Raw genomic sequence first — 21,938 nt, forward strand, 5'->3', positions numbered from 1 at the left:
TCTTGCTTCACATTTGCATGCCCATGGTTCATGGGCAAAATAATTATACAACATGCGGAAACTGAAAGCAGCTAGCTTGCGCAACCTGTGTTTCTAGTATAAGAAAAGAAAAGAAAATACTTCTAAAATATCACAAGATTCGTATTGGTTTGTTATAAATGAGAACCAGTGTAAGAACCGAACAATACACAAAATCAGCATGTGTAAATGGCAGCTTGCAACGCAGCATCTGCACAATGAAATACCGCCCATCCAACCCCTGGTAAAGTAGCGTTCGCTCGGTGATGTTTGTACTGGAGCCAGACATCCTTCAAAGGTTTGCAAGGGCTTGCGGGGCGCTTTTGCGCAACATAATGGACAATGGTTTGATTGCAGAAATCATTAGCGAACAGACATCCGGGACTTGACGGATCCGGCCCGTTTTCCGTTTGAAGAGGCCACTCGACTGAAGAGCAGCAGATGTAAATACACTCGTTCAGGTCCACTTGAGCGCCCTCAGCCCAGCTTTTGCTGTTGGATACATTCATTCAGCTACTACCTTCGCCCACCTGTGAGTGAGTACCTCAGGCGGGAGTTCCAAACTTGGGGAAGGATTTCCTATGCAAATTTTCAAAACGCTTCCCGTCTCTCAAGGGTGGATGATGATGATGATATGGGTGCACCATTTCCGCTCGGTTGCATTGTGTCAGTTGTTCGATCGCGCACATAGTTCGCTGTGCCGCCCTTTAAGTTGATCCGGCAAAGGTTGCCATAGTGATAGTTAGTTGCCGATCATAGATGCTAACTGGAGTGGTGGGGGTTGATTTGTAATGGCGCGAATGGTCCATGTGCTATGGTGTGCTTTGTCACACGCTTCTGCACTAATCAAGCGAGTGCACTTCACTGATTTACAACGGTGCAAAGTAATTGAAAACAACGGGAGGTGCGCGTGGCACATTCATTAACGGTAATGAACTGTCCGTCGGTGCCGTTAATTAATTGCACCATTCGAATGTGTCGGTGTAAAAATAATGCGACAATCACTATAATTGTGATGGTTCTTTTTTGCTGGTAAAAATTGCGTTTGCGTTTAATTGGCTTCGTGTTGTGCACGGGAATAGATAGCAAAAATTAGCGCCACTTGGTTCGTATAATTCCATCTATAATGAATGTTTCGAACTCATATGAGAGCAGTGTAACTTTTTTATAATTCTATACCATTTGATCAAAAGCGGGATTTATGTGGACATGTTGTTTTACATTATAAACATAAAATAAATTCTAAAAAAGGAACCCGTTTTGCCAATGAAATCAGTACCATCTACTTCGTGTTGGCCTTGTTCTGCAAACTCCTTCCACGCTGGAAGGTATAAATCAAAACTCCTAGAAACAAACGAGTGCGATGCGATTGTAAGCAAACTATCTAACCAACTAAAACTTTAAAATGATTATCGTAATCCACGAGAAGCAGCATGTCCCCGAAAGGCAATAAAAGCGGTAACGGAACGGTACAACAATCTGCACGTTGCTCCAAAAGCTGGCACGTTGCTGTTTCGGCATCACCGACAGTACGGAATTGAAAATGGGCGGCAAATTTTGCTCTTCTTTCTGACCTAATCCCACCGCCAGCGTAGGATACACCGGTAAGCCGGATTGGGGGCGAGCATTTTCCTAGTTGAGTACGGTTGGTTTCAATCCGGCGTGGTCTACGGCAAGGTATGCTGTACAGTTTTGTAGTTGGCGAAACTTGTCTGCCTGATAGGGCACAAGTTACAATGGCGGTGCGCTTTGGGGGTGTTGAGAAAACGAGATAAATCTATAAACGTTCTCGAGCGTGATCTTTTCAAATGTGCAAATGTGCACCATTGGGAAGGATGGGTAGGACTTTTGGATTGTAGGTTCTGTGAAATGTTTCACTAGACCCTTCAGCTAGTTTGTTGATCTGGAAAGCTAAGATTAAAAGGAGAATTTATTTGATATTTTCGAACATATAATAAAGGCTGCATTTGCAACATTTGCTCTGAGGTAATTGGTTTCAGTAAAAATGTACGATTTAGCGTCTCATTTCTCTGTAAAGAACCCCAAAAATAGTTATACGATATATTAATGTGTTTAATATATAACGAATACAAAATTTTGCATCATTACTCAGCATGATAATGCTTTCTTTCCAAGACACCCCCCAATCTTGTCCATCATGACTGCCGCCAACCGTGCGAGAGCTGCACCGTTAATCAAGATGTCTTGGCAGTCGTTGTCTGCTAAATGGTGGGTTTGCGGGCGAATGTTTTACGATGAAGAAGGTATGTCCCATCATCACAAATTCACCGTGGCATGACCTTTAAAGGCAAACATGTGCCCCAGGTACTGCCGCAAGTAATGTAATGAATAATGTGAGCTAATAAGATTGACCGAAGCGTTAGCGTAAAGCGTACGGGCAAAAGTTTGGTGGATTACCGTGATGCGCTGTTTTACGTCGCAGATAAAACTCTTGCGTAATTGAGCTTTCGGAGGTAACGCACGGGCACAGCTGGGTGGGGCAGAAAAGGAACGCTCAAAGGTACCGGGCGGATGAAAGGTAGGATAAAATTAGGCCTATTATGTCTTCCGGATCCCATCAATAAAGCTCATCATCATAAAATTTATGCGTTGTGCGTGGGGCGTATGTATGTGTAGCAGCAACGTACACCATCTATGCTTGGCTTTGAAACACCGGGCGTCTCCTTTACCGTATGTGAAAATCACTGGGCGTCTCCATCGCAAAGACCATGCGGCTCCATTAGGACCCCGCGTGAGAAGTGGGAGAATATTATCTATGTTTATGTGGAGCTCATTTCAATCAAAAACCATTACGATATAATTGAGTTTGAATATTGCAGTTTGTAGCTGTATTTTCGCTGCTTGTGTAGTTGGTTTTATAAAACTAAATATTAACTAAATAACTAAATATTTATAGAAAATCAATGTGCCAACGCATGGAATACAAAAAACAAACAAACAAAAACATCAAAAACAAACAAACAAGCAAGAAAACCAAAAATCATCGAATATTGCACACCAGATTTACGATGCTTGCTGTCGACAGGTGCACTACCGGAATCAATCTGACTCCGTTAGGGAGTCGCTCGTATAAAAGGACTCCCTACTAGAGTCAATTTAATCCCACGCGTAGGCATACACGAGAAACACAAAACACCTTTCTCTCTCATACTCGTACTGTGTCTGCTTTGGATGAGAACTTTTACAACTTGTTGTTTTCGTTTTTCTCTCTACATTCTGGCGGATACCATCACACTGAAGGCGCACTGTTGCTGTCTCTATTTCGTTCCGCCAGTTCCGTTGCAGTAACTTTCACTTTAAACTTTCACTTTTTGTTTTGCACTGAATGGAAACAAAAATTTAAAGCAAACGAAAGTTTAAGGGAAAAAACAAAAAGGTGCGGCAAACCCAAACGATAATACAACACAGTTCCTCATCAGTAGGAACAGGACACACGGAGAGCCGCATAAAGAAGGAAGCAAAACAAGGGAACAGCAACGTAAAGAAAAATACTTTAAAAAAGTTTACAAAACAGAGAATCGTTGCTACAAATGTTGCTCACACATACACATACACACAAACAAACACGGCGTAAGTACAGGAAGAAATCCCACCTTGGGTGGGCTTTAATGTACAAGTAACGTAAGAACGGTCGAAAGTGAAAAAAAACCAAACCAACCAACCCACTTTAATGGGCAACGCTGTAGCAGCAGCGGAGAAAGCGTTGATGAAAATGGACAGCGTAAAACAAAGGCTGTCCTTTATTACAAACCATTGCGTTGCCTTTGCGGTACGACTGCACAGCACAAGCACAAGCACAGTCGCGATCCCGGAGTAATACGAGCGACCGAAGGACGAAGGAAATAACCCGGTACTACGTTACTGTGCGAGGCTGTGTACAGGTAAGTAAAATTAATGTACTTCGACATGCGAATGTGGCTTGTAAGCGTGGTAAAATATTGCAAAGTTAACCTTAAACGATCCCGATGGGACGCATTCCGGGTTGGGGATCGCGAACGTACGAGCCAACCAGCGCGCCGAGAGCAAGGTTTGCAAAGCTAAGTAGGATGCGTTTTGCTCTTTAGCCGATGGTTTCGAGGTAGTTGTTGTCTAAACAAACATCTCCCTTGTCGATGATATTGCTTATTAAGGCATGTTTGTGCTTTGAGGAAAAGCTTTGCAAAGAATACAGCTACAAAGATTCAAGGTAATTTTTCCTACACATTTTCTGGGTTGCAAATACAAGAAGGGTTGAGATGATAGCAATGAAAATGAGGAATGTCGCGAACTGTCGTGTTGCAGCGTTTTGTGCTAAAAGAGAAATTATCCTTTTATCAGTCAAAGGCACGCAGAGAGTATTGTGTTTCCATCGAGCGACCGAGCGGGTTTTGTTTTGAGGGCACTGGCATTATCAAAGCGCTGCGTAAAGTTTTGTAATTTACATTGCTTTATGGGGCTCGCTTTTTTACGGTTATTGCTGCGTTATTATCACAACATAAAACGGTTCGCTTGGTGTACGGTCGCCGCTGCCCGGGGGGTGGTCGAAAGCAACATAATACTTTTTTTTCTTAAATAAAAATGCTCGTCCTCATAAAAGCAAAGGCTTCGCCCAGGGGTCAGGGGACAGGGCAGCTACATATTTAAAACACCGACAGCACGCTCACCAATACGCGCCCCCGCCTGAGCTTACTGGGGGGGAAAAGGTGTAATGCTGTAGAATAATTTATCGCCACCATTCGCACCGTGCCCAGACAACCTTCAAAAAGCTAGAGAAAATAGGAAGAAGAGAACCAAAAACAAAACAAAAAAGCACAAGGGATGTGATTTTCTTACCCTTCGGTAAGACAAATGGTATTAGTTTGGGGTGGGGCTAACGGCAGACGAGCGAGCGACGAATATGATAAGGCAAAAGGCCTCCGAAGCCGATACCGAATTGTGCTTGATTGCGATAAATTATTCAACGATCCGTGGCGATTTTCGGATATGCCAAGGTTACATGGCATGAGGGGAGATAGAGAGAGATAAATATTCATATACAGAGCGAGGAGAGAGAGAGAGAGAGCGAGCAAGAGCGCGGTTCCGGCGCAAGGTGTTTGGTTGTAAATAACGTATCGAAGCATCCGGAGCCAGGGTGGTTTCGGGGTTTTTTTTGGGCCGGCAAACGCTGTGGCAGTCCACCCGGAATGGGAAATGAAGTCTATTTTCGTTGTGTCGTATTAAAATTTTGGGTGTACAGTTAGGTTGTTTTCACTTTTTCTCACACTGATTGGATGAAAAAGTGCTCGCAAATGGATGAAGTCAGCTGCAGGTTCGGTTCGGAACGGTACCGTGCTACGGTGGTCGTGTGCTTTTTGGCGAGGTCGCGTAAACCACCCTCTACACCTCTATTAATCATGATGGAATGGTTTTATGCTATGAAAAGAGAAGATGATGCCATGCAGCATCAGCACGTTGCGCGGGGGGGCTGGTGTGACCGTTCATTGGCGTTGCCGACAATTTCCATTTGCTTTACTTCGGTTTATTTTGTACTTTATGATCTCTTTCTCTCTCTCTCTGTTGGCTTCCAAAGCAGAGAAATTGATTTCTTTGATTAAACTCGTCCCCACATCCCCCTAGCCCCCTGTGCTCCGGTGCGGTGCCCCCTAGGGTAGCATTCATCCGGGCACCATTCAACCATTAATTCTAATTTTCATACAAACCGTCTACAAAACCACGTGGCTAAATAAAAAAGAAAAAAAGGATAGACAAAAGAGGATTGAAATTGTTTCTCAGTATAGTGGGGGAAGCGTTTCCCGTTTTCTGTTTGTCTCGTTCCTATGTATTTTTTTTCCACCACAACATTTTCGTTGTGTTTCCGTTCGTTTTATTCCACTCGCCCAACGCGCCCGGTACGTAGTCATTAATCAACAACGATCTTGACTTGACCGGGGCTCGCCATAAAGTTGGCCCTGTAAAAGCACAACCAGCGGCCAACAAATAGCACAATCGAAATAGAGCACGGATGAAAGTATCACAGCGCGGGAGAGCAGTACGGTATTATTATGGCTATTGGGCCATAAATTCTGGTGACATGATGATGATGCTTGCCCGCTGCACACAATCAGCAGCCGTGTGGCGTAAACTTTCAATTGAGCTATCAAAAACATTTATCAAACTTTCAGCTTTGCTGTTAGGCAGAGTGAGGAAGTGTTTTATTAGTTGTGTACCGTTGCGAGCGGATAATGCTGACCTAAGCCTTACAATGGAACTCAATTACTTGCAGAAAATCTTGACTTGTAAATTAACACGATTCCAAAAGCGACGAGTAAGTGGTACTTTCTTGGTTATTTGAAGCTTATATTATTGAGATAAGTTGAAAAAATAGTTATCAAAGCTTTCGTGTTTGAAGAGGAAAGGCTAACGATTTGGGAACCTTTAATAAGCTTGTTTTATGTTTTACACAATTTCTTTTAAAAGAAAACAGAGACATACGCTTCCACAAAAGCTTTCTCCGATCATTTGAACGCTCTATTGGCGATAAAATTCCATCAAAGCTTGTTATTCCACCAGACCGATCGAAAATGGTGCGCGGCTTTCAAGCAAGAGCACGAGTGCCAAATAATGCCTGCTCTATCTTTGAAACCATTTTTTTCTTTATTCACTTCTATCACTCCAGCATAAGAAACTGGGTAGATTATTCTGAATTTAAACGCCATCGTCAAAATGCCAGCGTCATGTTCGATTAAGTTTGATTATTCGCTTCAATTTGCACTTTCATCTGCACACCCATTGTGATCGCGTGCTATTGGGATGAAAATAACACATTAAAGTAGAGCCTCACACAACATTGCACCGCCACCCACATCGTGCTGTGTGTGCCGATTGGAACAGAACATATAATTAACAGTTTTGTAACAAACTTCACTCACAACAACGCAAAAGCCCGCCCGTTCAAGCTCGCCGGTACAATGTAATGGAAACAAAATGTGCGTCCAACTTCCCCAAAATATCAAGCCAACTTTAACCTTTGCAAATCAAAACCGAAACCGGGGTGTCCGGGGTTTGAGTTTACCCCGACCCTTTAAAAACCCAACGAGTCGGAGATGCGGAGCAAACGTGAAATATGAAAAACACATAACAAGCTGCACAACTCTCCAGAGTGGGCGTTTTGGGACAGGTTAAACGGAACGGGGAACAGTTTCCGTGCCACTGCCTTTGACTGACGGCTTCTTTTTTTTTGCTTTGTTTTTGATTTAGCTGTGTGCCACCAGACTCCAGCTCTGGTTCGGTAGGGCAATCGAGAAAGCCTACACGGGGATGATGGGTGAGAAAATTTAATTTACGTACACGCTGCTGATCTTTCTTTTCTTCTTTTTTCCGTGTCATTCAGCTCAACGTACTTTAACCACATTCTACCACGGGTTCGTTATCTTTTCTTACGTTATGGTACGTTTTTTTAGAGTGTGTGTGTGTGAGTGTTTTTTGTGTAACCTGTGCGGAAACATGCACGTAATAAGTGTACGTTTCCTTTTACGCACCGGCGGCAAGTCTTTGTTCTTGTGAAAGCACAAAATCGCCTTGCTTCGCTCGAAAAGTAATGGTTGGGAGACAATTTGGGCGCAGCTTTTGATTTGACAGCATTGTTAAATTAAGTTAATTTACGTTGACAAGTGATGAGGCAAACGATAAAAATATGTCCCACCATCAGCGTATCGTGCCGGGGACGCACTTTTTCTTGGAACTACTTTGGGAGTGTGCGATGTGGTGTATGTTTAAAAATATTCTACTAGTACATACCTACAAATTTATTTCAGATGTATACAGATGTATATCATTAAAATATTGCGTAATGAAATAAATTTAATTAAACAAACCACTTATGGAATGTCCAGATGGTAAAAATAATTAACAGTACCACCGGCTATATAATTGGACCGGCTTGACTAATCTACGGTCCCCCGCCAATAGTAATCCTTAATCAATTTCAGCCCAAATTCCTACCAATAGGATATCCGGCAAGCGGGGAAAAATGTACTTCACTTTGCTTCCCAAAACTCTAAACGCCTGCAACACAACAGGCACAGGCCGACAAGGCAAATTACACATCCCGCTGGGAAGGGTACGATAGCAAAGTGATTCGATGCAATTACGAGCCGCAATGAAATCCACCCAGCACACCCCACCGAGAGAGGACCACTGGTATTTTTGGTGCAACTAACCAGTACCGCTCTTATGTACTGTGAAGTTTACAGCAATTCATCGTACGCAAGCTCACACACACACACACGCACACAAACACACCATCTAGTGAATAGCGTGTAAATTGGGTTTTCACATACGATATTTCAACCAGCATCCCTCTTTCGCTGGACTGCATTTACCAACGAGGCACATCATGTAGGCCAATTTAGGATAGACTTCGAGCCCGCACTCGCTGTGTACTTTATCCGTGCCGTTCATCGCTGCATTTGACAGCTGCCCCGTTCGCCATTGGCGGGATGCCAGTGGCACCAGATAGGCTCTACTATTGATTTAATTTAGAGCACTTTTCTGCAGTAGTGTACAGTAGTGTACAGTAGTTACACGGGGTTTGTAGTATGAAAGCAGACATTCCACGTTTCGCGCTTATCACTAGCACTAGAAGGTCTGCAAATTGATTAAAACCATGTGGTTGTGATGGGTTTGGTTTTTTGATGATTGTTTAACGACCGTTGTATTAGTATGTAGAACTTATTATTTTTAGTTCAATTGATGAATCATTTAGTGTATTTTAAATATTCCACTGATCGAGCGGGTACATACCGTACATACGATTTTAAGCAATAAAATGCAGAATATCACTTTCAATAGAGAGTAAAACATATCGTGAGAAAGGGAGTTCGAGAGACCAGCAGCAATTGCACCAATCGAGACATTCTTAATCCCCGATAACAGCTGCACCCAGGGAACGATGGTGCGTAATGCTCGTTAATGCTTGTTATTGACGATTGGCAGGATTAATTCAATATAAGTGGCCGGAATGGTATATGTTGTCCTCGATACAATAAATTGTCAGGCCAAAACAACTATTAAAAAATAACAAGAATACAACTTACAATGTAGAAATGTTTACAAAGCTCTGTATTACTGTATGCAGAAATTGAAGAATATTGTAAGCGAAAAACAATCCCAAAAAATCCTCTTGTATTAAATGAGATTATCTTTAATTAGGAATTTCCCGCAAGAACAATGCAACAAAGAAAACCACCCTCTTGTGGGTTTACCGAGCAGGAAGCGAGCCAACAAAAAAGGCAGATTATTTTCATGTGCCTAAGATCGGATTAACCCCCCAACAATTTAGAGGAATTTTGTACCTGTTTCTTGCGCATTGGCACGCGATCAAAATTTGGAAGAAATTCGCTCCAAAGCTCGAGCCGGAAAGTAATCCGGTTCCAGGCATTGATTCACCTAACGAGGATTTCTACGAACCAGCCTAACAATAGCAAGGTTTCGCTCACTCCGACTTTGTATTATCACACATCCCAAGGAGAGCATTTGCCCTCTGGTTATGGTTGATGGTTTGTAACCAAAACTGCCCTCCTTCATACGTGTTATTCCAAATAATCTACACCACTCACTCACAGACCGGGCTGGGAGAGCGCGTGAGCGATTCACTACTACAAATGACTAAGAAACAATTACTACTACAACGGCCTGACTCATTTGCACATTTGCTCGTGTTTCGTTCGGACAAGGGGAAACTGTTTTGGAACCGTTTTCCACTGATGCCACGCTCTCCGCAGAGCACCGCTGCACCGTTGTAGAAGCTTTGCAAGTGTCTGATGAAACCCTTTTCTAATTTAATTTCCACCCAAACCGGTACGAAGGATTGCAAAAGCGAAATCCTTCAAAATCATTCTCGCCATCGCCACACAGCGCAAACCGCTGCAAACTTTCCGGGAGATTTTCATAGCGTTCCCCGCGGTCCGTTGTTTGTGGTCGGCAGGATCGAGAGCGGTAAGCTTATCGGTGGGAAAAGGGTTTAAGCAGCCAATCAGTTTGCGATGAAAATCGCAGTAAATGGTTGGTAATGAGGATGGTTGGAAGGTTTAATGCTGCTTCGAGTAACATAATAATTGAGGTCGCTTTCATTTCCGCCCGTACAATTGCCAGTGTGTATAAAAAACTGCAACAATCTGTGACAGGACGTAAAACACTCGGGACGTATGGTGTGGCTCTTTGCTTGTGCTACGTTAGTGCTGCAATGTTTGCATAGTTTCAAGGAAATCTGTAAAGTGCATCCGATTTTGAAAAGTAAATATTTGCTAGCAATATCAATACCGATCTCCTCTTCCCCCCTTTTGACGGCTGCCGTCCCCTGTAGAGCTCACAAACTCTTTCTGATCGGATTAAAGTGTACGAGGAAAACAGAATCGAGAGCGGCCCACATTCGTTCTCTATCGCAATCGTTTGATGTGGCTTCAGGTTTTTGTGATCGAACGTTTCGATTAGTTTGTTTGCACTGGTGCCCGTCCGGGGGTCGCCCGTCCATCCATCGACCTTCGACTCCGTTCCGTTCCACCGCCAGTCAGCTGCACCTAGGCACGCCTTGAGGGGGATTGTAAATTTAATTCCATTTGCATACCATACTACGCATCGTTGAGTACGTGTACCGATCGGTTTTATACATACAAATAAACACACACACACACACGAGCTCGCATACCCTGGTACGATCTCCTTCCGGGAAGTACGCCCGAAGGCTTCACTGGGGTCTACAGCGGTATGGTTTGGAGGGTTTGAGATACGTTCGGTTCGGTTGATATGCGCTCGAACTATCGAAACCGGTCTGCCCGTCCCCCATTGTACCAGAGAATGGTAGACCAACCGGTGCAGGTCCCGGTTATGGATACCTTTTGCGGTACAATCGACTTACTGAAGCTTAGTTCTTAGCATAACCACCTCGGGCAAACGCTGCCCACACGGCACCAAGGGCCACCGCACCCGTTCAGTTCTTTTGATGTTTTCTTGAAGAAGCTACAACATACGGTTGGGGCTATTAGTGCTGAATTTATCGACCCAATGCGGGAGGGATAAGCATTCCCGTGATGGCAATTAGATGTGCCCGAAGATTCTACAAAGTCAGCATAAAATGGAGAAAAAAACTCGCCAAACAAGATGTCGAATTTTGACAGCATGGCTTGATGGTTATAAGCTCGGCTTTGCCCTCTGAGTGACCTTTATCGCGCTCCCATTTACGTACGATTAGTGGCAAGTGCAGTAAGTGAAGAGCGTCTTGTGTAACAATCATAAAGACGTTGCTTGAGATAACAAAATCAACGTTCTCGAGCACTCACTGCCAAACAACGGCCATAATCATCGTTCGATCGAATAGGAAAATGCGCGTACACCAGGGTACTGCGGTGGACGGTGCGTTGTTGTGGTTTTGGTGGCAGGAAGTGGAAAAGCAAAACAATATACTCCGCAAGGTGGTGGTGACCCCACTGCGGGAGAGGTGGATTTCTATCCTGCCCATGGTCGCAGATGTTTGTGGCGGTAAAAGTAGGAAAGCAAAGCCACCATTTGAGCGTTTGTTACGAAACGATGGCAAATCTACGATTATTTTCGTTACGTGATTTGATTAGGAACTTTTTTCCCCTCCTTCACCAGTAATGGGTAGCGGTGGGTGGGTGGTAGAGAGTGTGGGAACCGATGGGTACACCAGCACATCAGCACGCAAAGCGGCCTAACGGTCGTACCGGCGAGGAACGTCCAATGGTAGACCTTTGTCGCCATGCGTTGCGATCATCGAGGGCTGTTGTCGTCGACTGGTCGACGCCGGCCGGTGCTGAAGCAGGATAATGTTTAGTCATTAATTTTTACAACCACACCGAAGAGATGGGTGGTCGTGTGAGGACGGGGGGGGGGGGTGTAGTACGAGAGCAGGTCAAAAGGAAATGAGAATGTACATAGACAGGCGGTGACAGAATGGAACATGGCCGGGCAAGTCAAGGTTGCTTGACTTTCGAAACGCTCTTAAGGGGCAATGGTGTGTGTGTGTAGGAAGTTCACCCCAAGGCACCCTGAAGGACATAATCGAATGGAGATCACGAAAGCTCTTGAGCCATAAATAAGCGTCTACTTGTAAGCACACCTGGGGCGTGCGGGACTGCCACGATAAGATTTTGTTAAATGTCTCAGTGGACCAAGTTGCACTCAAATGCGTTCAGCTGGAAAATGGACACACACACACACACCAAGTTGGCCACAACTTCAATCAAAGATGGGCAAAGAGGAGTGATATAAGTGAGAGGAGGCGTGGGACATTATACTCTACGGCTCGGCTTATCTAACACAACAGGATGACCAGTCTCCCGAGGGTGCTTCAGCCACGGCAGCAAGATCCGGACAAAATATCTTCTTTCCCGAGCATCCCAACAGGGGCGGCCGTCACCATTCGCTTTGGTGTGCAATGGAGTGTGTTAAGCAAAGCGGGAGTTTCCAGCAGATAAACTTTGCTTGCCACATTGCCTCCACCTCGCCCCACGTGCTGCCAAAATGTCGGACGACGGTGTGCTTACGACCGACCAGGGGCGAACCAAATGGGAAAGTTCCCTCGCTCGAGTGGAACGGGAACGGCCCAAAATCGGTAAGTAGGTGTAAAATTTTACAGTACATCACCTTCCCATCAGCAAAACGCAATCAGAGCGATTGAGAGAGAGAAAGAGAGCGCGCGCCCTCGTGTCGGTGCATACAGTCCAATGCACCGCAAACGATGGCGTGCTCTAATCTTCCCCTGCCCCACTCGACTTAGTACGGTTGAGTGAACTTGCGTATCAGCAGCATGGTGCTTGCAATGGTCGTTGGTCAGTTTACTAGGTGCCGCTGGTGCTTTATTTCGGTTGTGGGGCACACAATGTTTGGTGTGCTGCTGTATAGGTCGCCCTAAGGTGAAACCAAGCGACTCACCAAGAGGAAGCGAAGCTCATCGAAACACGCAAAATGTTGGTGTTTGGTGGTGGTCGCAAAGCTGCTTACTAACTTTACACTGTTTGCTCGGAATGGTTCATACCCCATAAGAGGGATACGAGTGAGAGAGAAAGAGAGAGAGAGACACACAGACAGAGAAAGAGAAAGAGAGAGAGTGAGAGGTAACTAATTGTGACCGACAAAGTGCCACAGACTTACACACCAGGGGTTTTAAAAACAGTCCGGAAACGAAATACGTACACGAGACATCCTGCACACTATGCCCACGTCCATGGTGCACTAAACTCTTTTTCCGGCACATTTTAAGAGGCAAAGAAAGGGCGTACCATTCGCAGTAGTGCACTTTGAGCTTCATCAACTTCACGCCATGCAAATCCAGTCGCCAGTAATGTACAGGCACAGGGAAAGAACATAGGGTAAAAAAATGCATGGATTCGGTCAGGGGGAGAGATTCAAATCCATAATAAGCTTTGTGTCCGGCGCCAGCGGTCGGGCAAGAGTTTACGCCTGCCAGCCAGCCAGCTACGCTACTCGTTGCACACGTTTAAGTGCTTAGTCACGCTCGCTTGCAGCCGTTAGTCATTAGTATTTGCATTATTAAAACGTGCCGTAGCGAAAGCATGGAGCGCGAGTGTGCCTACAATTCCGACGATAGCAGGGTTCATTTTTCGAAGGGTGCGAAGGGTGACGTGATATTATGACAAGTGATAAAAGGATACATTTTTCTCTGGAGGAAGCTGGTCGCTTTAAGCTTTGCTTACTAAAACGGGAAAACGTTTGTTTTTGTAAGCGGGCGTCAAGCTTTACAACAATAGATACGCAAGGCAAACCTTTAAAAAGTGGTCGAACTAATAATTACTCAGCAAGCAGGATGTGGTGTGACGTCCTGTGCAAATTATTTAGACTTTATCGAAACCTCCATCGCAAAACCCCATCGGTGCGCATACTCGCGTATGCAAAGGCTGTGAGATCTTGACATTGATAAGGCGTCGAAAGTATACGGTACGAAGGCACGCAACGTTTCATCACGCAGCCATCAAACACGCGGCCTAATCAAGTGGGTCAACCCGGGTAGCGACTGATGCTTATCGGACCCGCCCGAAAAGGGGAAAAAGGGAAGCGTCGGCTTCAAAGAGCCAAAGAAGTATGGGCAGGCTGGACGGAAAAATCCATTCCATACATTGCTGGCTGTTACCAACCCCAAGGGTGAGGAAAGTTTTGTCGATAGTTTTGCTGTAAGCTATAATTTACGAAAGAACCACTACGAAAACACTCCAATTATGAGACGTTTATTTAGCAGCATTAATAAGCGACTCGTTACGGCGACTTGGACGAACGACCAGCACCAGGTCGACTGAACGCAAAAAGGCAAAAAAGGAGCGAAAAACACTGTTTGTCACTGTAATGGAAAAGTCCATAAATCCTGCGTCAAGATTTGACGCCATTTTGGAACCACTGGCTCGCAAGGGCTGTTCGTTCGTTCGTTCGTTCGTTCGGTTACACATTTTCAGTCCATCTGCTACCCGTCCGGAAGTTTATTGTTGGCGTCTTCGTCGTTCGGCTGCTTCCACCACCACCACCGTTGCCGAGTGCTGCACGTCTTTTATGCTAAATTAATGTTAGTGAAACTTTTTAATTGCATGTAAATAAAGTGTGTGTACAGCGATAAAGCGGAAAGACCACACGGTTCCACTAGCGCGCGTCTCCATCTTGCCACTCCACTCGGGGCTCGGGGTGGTTTTCATTTTAATTCCATACCATCCGGTGTCCGGCAATGTGTCTGTGCTGTTTTTCTTCTCTTTTTGTCGTCTTGAAGAAAAGCATTTTTGTTGTTGTTGTTGCTCTTTCCCCCTCCCCCTTGTTTGTCCAACACCGGCACCTCTTTGGCAATGCAGGAAGCGTTGCGAAAGAGAGTAAAGCAAAGAGAACTTCATCTTTGTGCAAATGAGTTGCAGAAGGTCAACGAGCGGACAAAAAGTATGTACAAGGGAGGTGAAAAAACGCTTAACAAACCATTTTTCCATTTTTTCCACTATGTCCACTTTTGCTCAAGAAGCCAAACTCACTAAACTCTACAATGGGCCAAAAGACATACAAAGCACGGAGCGATGAATAAAGTCGGAAGTTTGAACTTCTTTGCGTAGCTTTTCGTTAAAAACAGAAAAAGAAATAAAACATTTACTTGTACGCAAGCTGGTCGTAACTTTGTAGTTCGCAATGGCTGGAATGTACGCTGGATCAGCGACACGCAAGAAAGGATCAACATTCTTCTTGTGTAAGCTTTTCCTCTTACAGCAATCCACTTAGCTGCAATAGAGATGTCGAAGAAGAAGAAAAAAAACGAAGAGTTTGAAGTTTTACAGTTAGCTTTGTGATTCACTTGGATTGTGTACTCCGTTGCAAGCTGTTGGGCTCGGAGCGCCCATCGACTGCTCCGACTGCTGACAGTGGCACAAATCAAAGAGTGTCTTTTTTGCGAACGGGGTTTAACTTTACGCACGCAAAGAAAAGCGAAGAGAAAGTATAAAAAAATGCCTTCGTTAGCATAAAGCTGGTCAACTCGCAGGCACTGCCACCACTAAGGGTAAGAGCTCGGCCGATATTGATTTTACAGCTTGTCATTTCACCCACAAACGCACACTTTAAGAGAAAACATGACCAAACCCTATCGTATACAAACCTACAAGCCTTCAACGTGCGTATGATTTCAGTGTGCAGGAAACCCTGGCCACAAACATTTGCTCTTTATTTTCATCATCCTTTACGATTCCGATGCTTTATGGTTCCATCGCAGGCCAAGACACCGCCAACGAATGACTCCAGCCTTTTACGACTCCATTAGTAGGTAGTATGTGTGTCACCTTCAGTTCGTACTAAGCTTTAGCAATTAGCCAAACGCGGTCATGAGTTCTTTTGCTTTTGCTACGGCAATCTAACACGACGACGGCCCGTGAGCATGAGCTGGGAGGTAAAGATATATTACCCCGTTGTGAGAGGAGAACTGCTTTTATTTTTCTTTCCTACCTTTCCACCGGTCCCGGTCGGTGACCTAGTTGGCAAGGCTTTGGAGTAATTAACTATTTCTACAGCGAACGTTCAGTGGTGCTCCATAGCAAGCACACGTGTGGGAAAGCTAACCATTTGAATAATTATTCTGCCAAGTGTGAGCAAAGTTTTATTAGTTTAGTGGTTGTAAAAGTTGTTGTTCACGGTGGTTGATGCATTGGTTCTAGCATTGGTCGTTGGAGAGCTAGAGTGAATCATGGAAAAAATACTCTGAAAGGAAGGTATTATGTTCACTAAAAGCAAACTGAAAACTCCTGTCCGTTGCACGCTTTTGCATAATTAAACGTTGATTGAACAGACACTTGTGAGATAGTCTCAAAGTTAAGGGATGCTTCATTTTGTATCAGCTTGATGGAAATTTAGTAACAAAAGAGAGACATTTAAAGTAACCATGCATTTTAATGTGCTTTAAAGTCTGCTGAAACCACTCTAAAACGAAACTGTATTTGCATACATTCAGGCTGCTTTAACGCCCAAATGTATGCAATTCTCTTTTCCCCCGTCTTCATTATTTCACCCGTGTGACACATTCTCGATCCACTCTGCGCTAATTTTGCTTCAGATTGTTAGTCTCTGCTTTAAATCAATAAGCTCTCCCATCCCAAAGGACCCTACAGGGGTAGGGTCTAATGCCATCAAACCTTTTCACCCCCTTGGGATGTTAGCTCGAGATATAAAAAAACACGCACACACTACGGGAGGGTGATGATGAATAACATAAAGATTTACTTCGATATTGATTACTGAAAAGTCACAATCAGTGAAGAAAGAGAGTGAGGGTGGGTGGTACTTACTTTGTCTCGGATTTCCTGTCGCATCTTCTCCCGCTCCTCCTCCATCTTGCGGTGCTTCTCCTTGCGTCGCTCCTCGGCCTCACGGATCGCCTCCTGGCGTTCGCGCTCTGCCTCCTCTTCCTTCTCTTTGTCGTTCTCATCGTCGCCTCCGTCACCTCCAACAGCGCCTGCAAGTTATAGCACACATTACAAGGGGGAATACAATATGGAAGCGCATCGGCTTGCGCGGGGGCCCCAGCGTTTTCTCAGCACAGCGTTTTTGTTTATTACTCTTGGCGCGGACCCAGGAGCGGGGCCGCACACGAGGTGCGTTCGATTGTTTGCGAGTACACGCGAGTGGAAAATCGATCATTGGGATCGGGGCAAAAACCCCTGCGCGCGTAGACTGTGTATGTGATCGATTGCGTATGTGGGGCCAGAGGCGTTAAGACTTTGCCGGATACGTGGAGAGAGAGACAGAGTGAGAGAGAGGGAAAGCTGCGGGATCTAATTTTATAACCAATACTTTACCACCGTCGTGAATACGGCCAGGCAGTGGAGAATGAAGATTGGGGCGGTACACGAAAAAATAAAAAATCCCCGAGTCACCCGAAACACTCGAAACACTTCTAAGTTAATTATTGAAATGGAAGAACCCTGTCAAGCTGGGTGCCGTTTCTCGCCGGGTGTCCCCGTTTGCTGACAGCGGGAGACGGTTGCGCCGTTGCACGTTTCCCTGCCACTTCGAGCGACGGCGACGACGATGGCGCTAGACGGACACAGCGCCGGAACGGCTTTGGCGGAGGAGAAACGTGCGATGCGAAAGTGAATAATTCAATTACCCCTGCAGGCAGGCAATCACGAGGCAGCACCATCATCACCGTCAGGTTGGCGGCGGGCTGGCGCTTTAGGCTTTAAGAATTATACGCATAGAATGGCACTTGGAATTTGGCACTTGCTTATGCTTGTTGTGTTGTATTTTTTGCTCGCACGTACGCACGTCAACCCCCCCTGCAATGATAACGAACGATTACGCTGTGCGGTGAGACAACGTCACTTCGTTGGGTTTACGTGCACAGGAGAGTTCTATGAATTTATATACTTTCACAACTACGGAGGCTATGCATCATTGTGTCTCCTTTCTGTGACCACCGCCTCATGGTTTGTTTATTTTTCCTCGCCTATTTATAACGATGTGGCGGAATACAAAAAAAACCTGCCCTTTAAAACTTCTATGTCACCATTCATTCGTGGAAGGTGTGCTGCGACGGTGCGATAAGGAAATTGGATAAAATATTTTGGTTTCATTACACCGGACACTGCACACCGGAAGGTGGAAGGAAATGAAGTGTTTTTTTCAGCGAAACCCAAAACGCGGTATCTAAAAATTGAGTTACACACAACTGTGTGTACTGACCGACCGGGCGACGGACGGCTCGTACCATGATGGTCATCCCTGACAGGTGATCCTATCAAAGGTGCTTCCTTCTTCGGCACGGAGGGCAAGCATACGCACGAAGACGCTGCCGCCTCCTTTTCTTATCATTTCACTCACATCGGAACGACAACCGAACCGCATCTTAAAAGCTTTTCATAAGTCAATTTACGAGCCGTTTCGGGGCTTTGTTGTTTCCCCCAACGCTGGTGATAAAGATGGCGACATGGGACATGGCGTGCCTGTGGTGGATTGGTGTACCGGTGCTGTGTGTAGGCTGGTGGAATACACATGCCCGCCCTACCACCGAGCGCGTAGCGAGTGTAGTTCTCCATTACCGACTTACCTAATTACGGTGAGATGAAATATTAATGAAAAATTTACTCCGCAATTAAGCGTGTACACTGCCTGGGCCTGCCTCGGCTCTGGCAAAGGGAAAGTACCCGAGCCTGGGACCTGCCACTGGCACTGCTGGCGCTTCACTTTTGCGGTACAAAACAGTCATTTTGAGCCCAACATGCTTCCCGGGTGCGCTGTAGAAAACCCGTACCCATTACAGTAAGACAACCACTTGCATATTTAATGCTGTAAATGGCTAGTGCAGAACAAAATGGGGTTGGTACTGTCTGCCGTGGGCCGGTTGGTTTTTCCTAACATCAAAGCTACATTGTAAACAGTGTTAGGCCGAACGTAGGAACGGGGAACTAGTGTCACACAGCGGGCCGACCACCGACCGACTGAATGTGCGAAAGCCTCCATCGAGCTGTGACAGCTGAGTTGGGACTAACCACTTTCCGCGTAGAAGGATTGCAGGATTAGTTCATTAGCCGGAGAGCATTGAAAGTGGATTATCTTCGTCCGTTTCTCCCCCGTTTTAGCACGCGATTACGCGTAACACCAACACGTACCAAACGCCGGCTGCTACTGGTACGGTGCGATTGTTGACAAATCGACGAACCTTTCGAAACGGACGGCCGAACAAGCGGACAAGCCACATCTCCGACGCTGTCTATCCTTCGTTCCCATCAATCTCGCAGATTGTCGATCAATCAAAAGGCTATCTGGTGCGGGCGGAATTCGTTCGGAAGAGTTTAACCGTGGATGTACGCCGATGGACCGTTTGACAAATGGATTCCGTTCGATGGACGCGCTGGACGCTGGAGCTGATGAAGTTCTCCGCCCCACCGGATGGACAAGTTGATTTTAGGAAATATTTCAACCTCGGCGAAAAATCACGACCAAGACACGGCGAGTGATTTAGAACCGGACGGAAGCGGTAGCGTGGTGGAGTGCGTCGTGCCTTGGGTGTAAAGGGCAAGGAAAACCGCCCCACTTCGCTTTCTACCTACCCATCTACTGCTGGGCTGAGCTGCGCGTGTGTAATGGACGTGTGATTTATTTCATCGATTTGATCTTAAATCACATCAGGAACGACCACGGGAGCGTACCGTGGAACGAGCCCGCGAGAGCGCTAAGTCGCTAACATGCTGCTGTTATTTTTTGGCTGTGTTGTGTTCGCTGTTATGTATCGAACCGACTGCCATCGACAGAGCAAGGGCAAAAAGTTACAGCAAGCGTAATGACCACCAAATACTAAAGGAGAGCGCTACACATCGATCGATGGCATGTTTGGGAGCCGTTAGGTAGATAGGCAGAAGGTGAAAGATGAACCCACATGGGCTCAACAACCTTCCATTAGTGTTTATGCCACCTGCTATGCTTTGCTTTAGTCATAGACACACACACACACACTTGAACACTGAAATAATTTACAATGTTAGTTTAAGGGGCGTTTGCCGTTCCAGGAGTTTCGCTGCCAAAGGGGAGCGATCTCGTATCGTTATAGCGATTGTAAGATTGCGAAATGCTACCGGGTGTCAATTTCGTTTTTCTCCCGGGCATGTTTGCGATTTACGCTACGCGGCTGTAAACGGTTATGATGGCGCTCTATGGAGCGTAGCCGAATGAACTACCGACGAGGCATGCATTTCAGCATGCTGTTTAAAAGCCAAAAACCATAATCGAGCCAAGCCAAATTCCATGTTTTTTTTTTCTTTCTAGCACTCCCCTGGACAAATATGCTGCGCTGGATGATTGGTGGCCTATGTGCTGCGTGTTACGTGTAGCGTTCAGTCGTTTCCAGCCGGTAATTGAATCTGCCGTAGCGTTCACGGCTTGTCACAACGCCTGCCCATAATGCCAATCATTCTTCTCGATTATGTGTGTGTGTGTGTGTGACAGCACGTTTTTGTATTTGCTCCTTCCAATCATATATTTTCTATAATAATCGTTATTATCGTTTCGATTATGATGTTCGAGCGGGCTTGTCGTCAAGAAAGCACACGGCAAGTTTCACATATATACATTTTCTCCCTGCCCGAGCAGCGTGCCTAGCGAACACCATTGTTCCTGCCTTCCTGCTTGAAAGGCAACATCATTTGTCTCTGCTTGCGCGTGGTTTCGTGGTGCAGGAAGCGTGGCATTGATTCAAGCTAAACGCAAAGGAGAACAACAAAAAAAAAAGGAAACGACCTCCGGTGAGCTTTCGTTTTTCGTCTTGTGAAAACACATCGTATCGATCGGACAACAAGAAGCAAACCGTCGAGAAAAACAGAAACAAGGCCAAACAAAATACATCACAACCCCTTTTCACTACCATCCCTTATCTACAGTTGTGTTTCACCTCAACCACACTTATGGTCGGCACTAGTACCGGGAACAGGGAGACCATACATGCGAGCTGCCGCTGTCTGTGTCACATTGACGTATCGTTCGTTCGTTCGTTCGTTCGTTCAATCGTTCCTTTATACACACACACACATACGGTGCGGCTACAGTCGACCGACCATCGACCATGTGTCGCCGCCATTGTCAGGCCATTATTTTATCGTTTCGAAATTGATTTTTCTCCACTCCATTCCGTACAAAACGGGCCTTCCGTTTCTGGCACACTTTCTTCCCTCATGGCGGCAGCAGCAGCAACAAAATATCAAATCGGGCCAGTACAATTTTCTGACCAGCCATCTGAGCTGAGTTAGCCGGGGCTTAAACATCACACCGCGTGAAGGTAATAGTTGAGGCCACACGTCCAAATAATCCCGGTAATCATACTCTGCTCTGGCTGCATTAGATTATTGATCCTGTGACGTTTTCGCCCGCACACATCAATCCAGCTTTATCATTGTGCATCCAAACTCCCAATCCTGTTGGCCGGGGTTTCTGGATGGTGGAAGGAGAACCAATAGGTCACCATTGTCGCTATGCTTTTTGGGATGCGAGTGGTACATACAGACACACACACAAACGAGCGCTAATTGAAACGAACGGGATTCAAAGAGCGTTGATTTGCTGTTATGATGATTGAATATTGATTTTGCTCGCCCCGTGCTCCCACAAGGGGAAGCAAGTGTGGTGCGAATCGAATCGAAAATGAAAATTAGCAGAGCCCACACTTTCTTCCTTTTATTCTCATCTCCACTTAGCTAGCCTTGCCAGTGCCGCCAACCTAGCGACGGACAATGCGCACAAATGGAAGTGTGTGCGTGACAAAAACGCGGCCAATTTTCGAGGGCGGAGAACGCATGCATTGAAGCAAAAAATCTAATCAACCGATAAAGCAATTATCGGCTGAGGGTTGAGATTTTTGTTTTAGATTGTCTTTTAATATTCGCACCAATTGGCTGTCGGTGAGTGTGTGA

The 21,938-nt window shown here is 45.6% G+C and overlaps 1 protein-coding gene across 18 annotated transcripts in view; it reads right to left on the reverse strand.

Moving 5' to 3' along the window:
• The window catches only part of LOC120895402 (complexin), a 158,133-nt gene that overhangs the window by 12,148 nt on the left and 124,047 nt on the right, over positions 1-21,938 (reverse strand). For 16 of the 18 annotated variants that reach the window (XM_040298724.1, XM_040298730.1, XM_040298718.1 and 13 more), the window contains one exon: positions 16,827-16,993. In XM_040298724.1, coding sequence (XP_040154658.1) covers positions 16,827-16,993 — 167 coding nt within the window. The remainder of the gene's footprint in view (positions 1-16,826; positions 16,994-21,938) is intronic. The other 2 variants (XM_040298731.1, XM_040298737.1) reach the window with 1 other exon arrangement.

This window comes from Anopheles arabiensis, chromosome 2 (genome assembly GCF_016920715.1).
Source record: "Anopheles arabiensis isolate DONGOLA chromosome 2, AaraD3, whole genome shotgun sequence".
NCBI lineage: Eukaryota > Metazoa > Arthropoda > Insecta > Diptera > Culicidae > Anopheles > Anopheles arabiensis.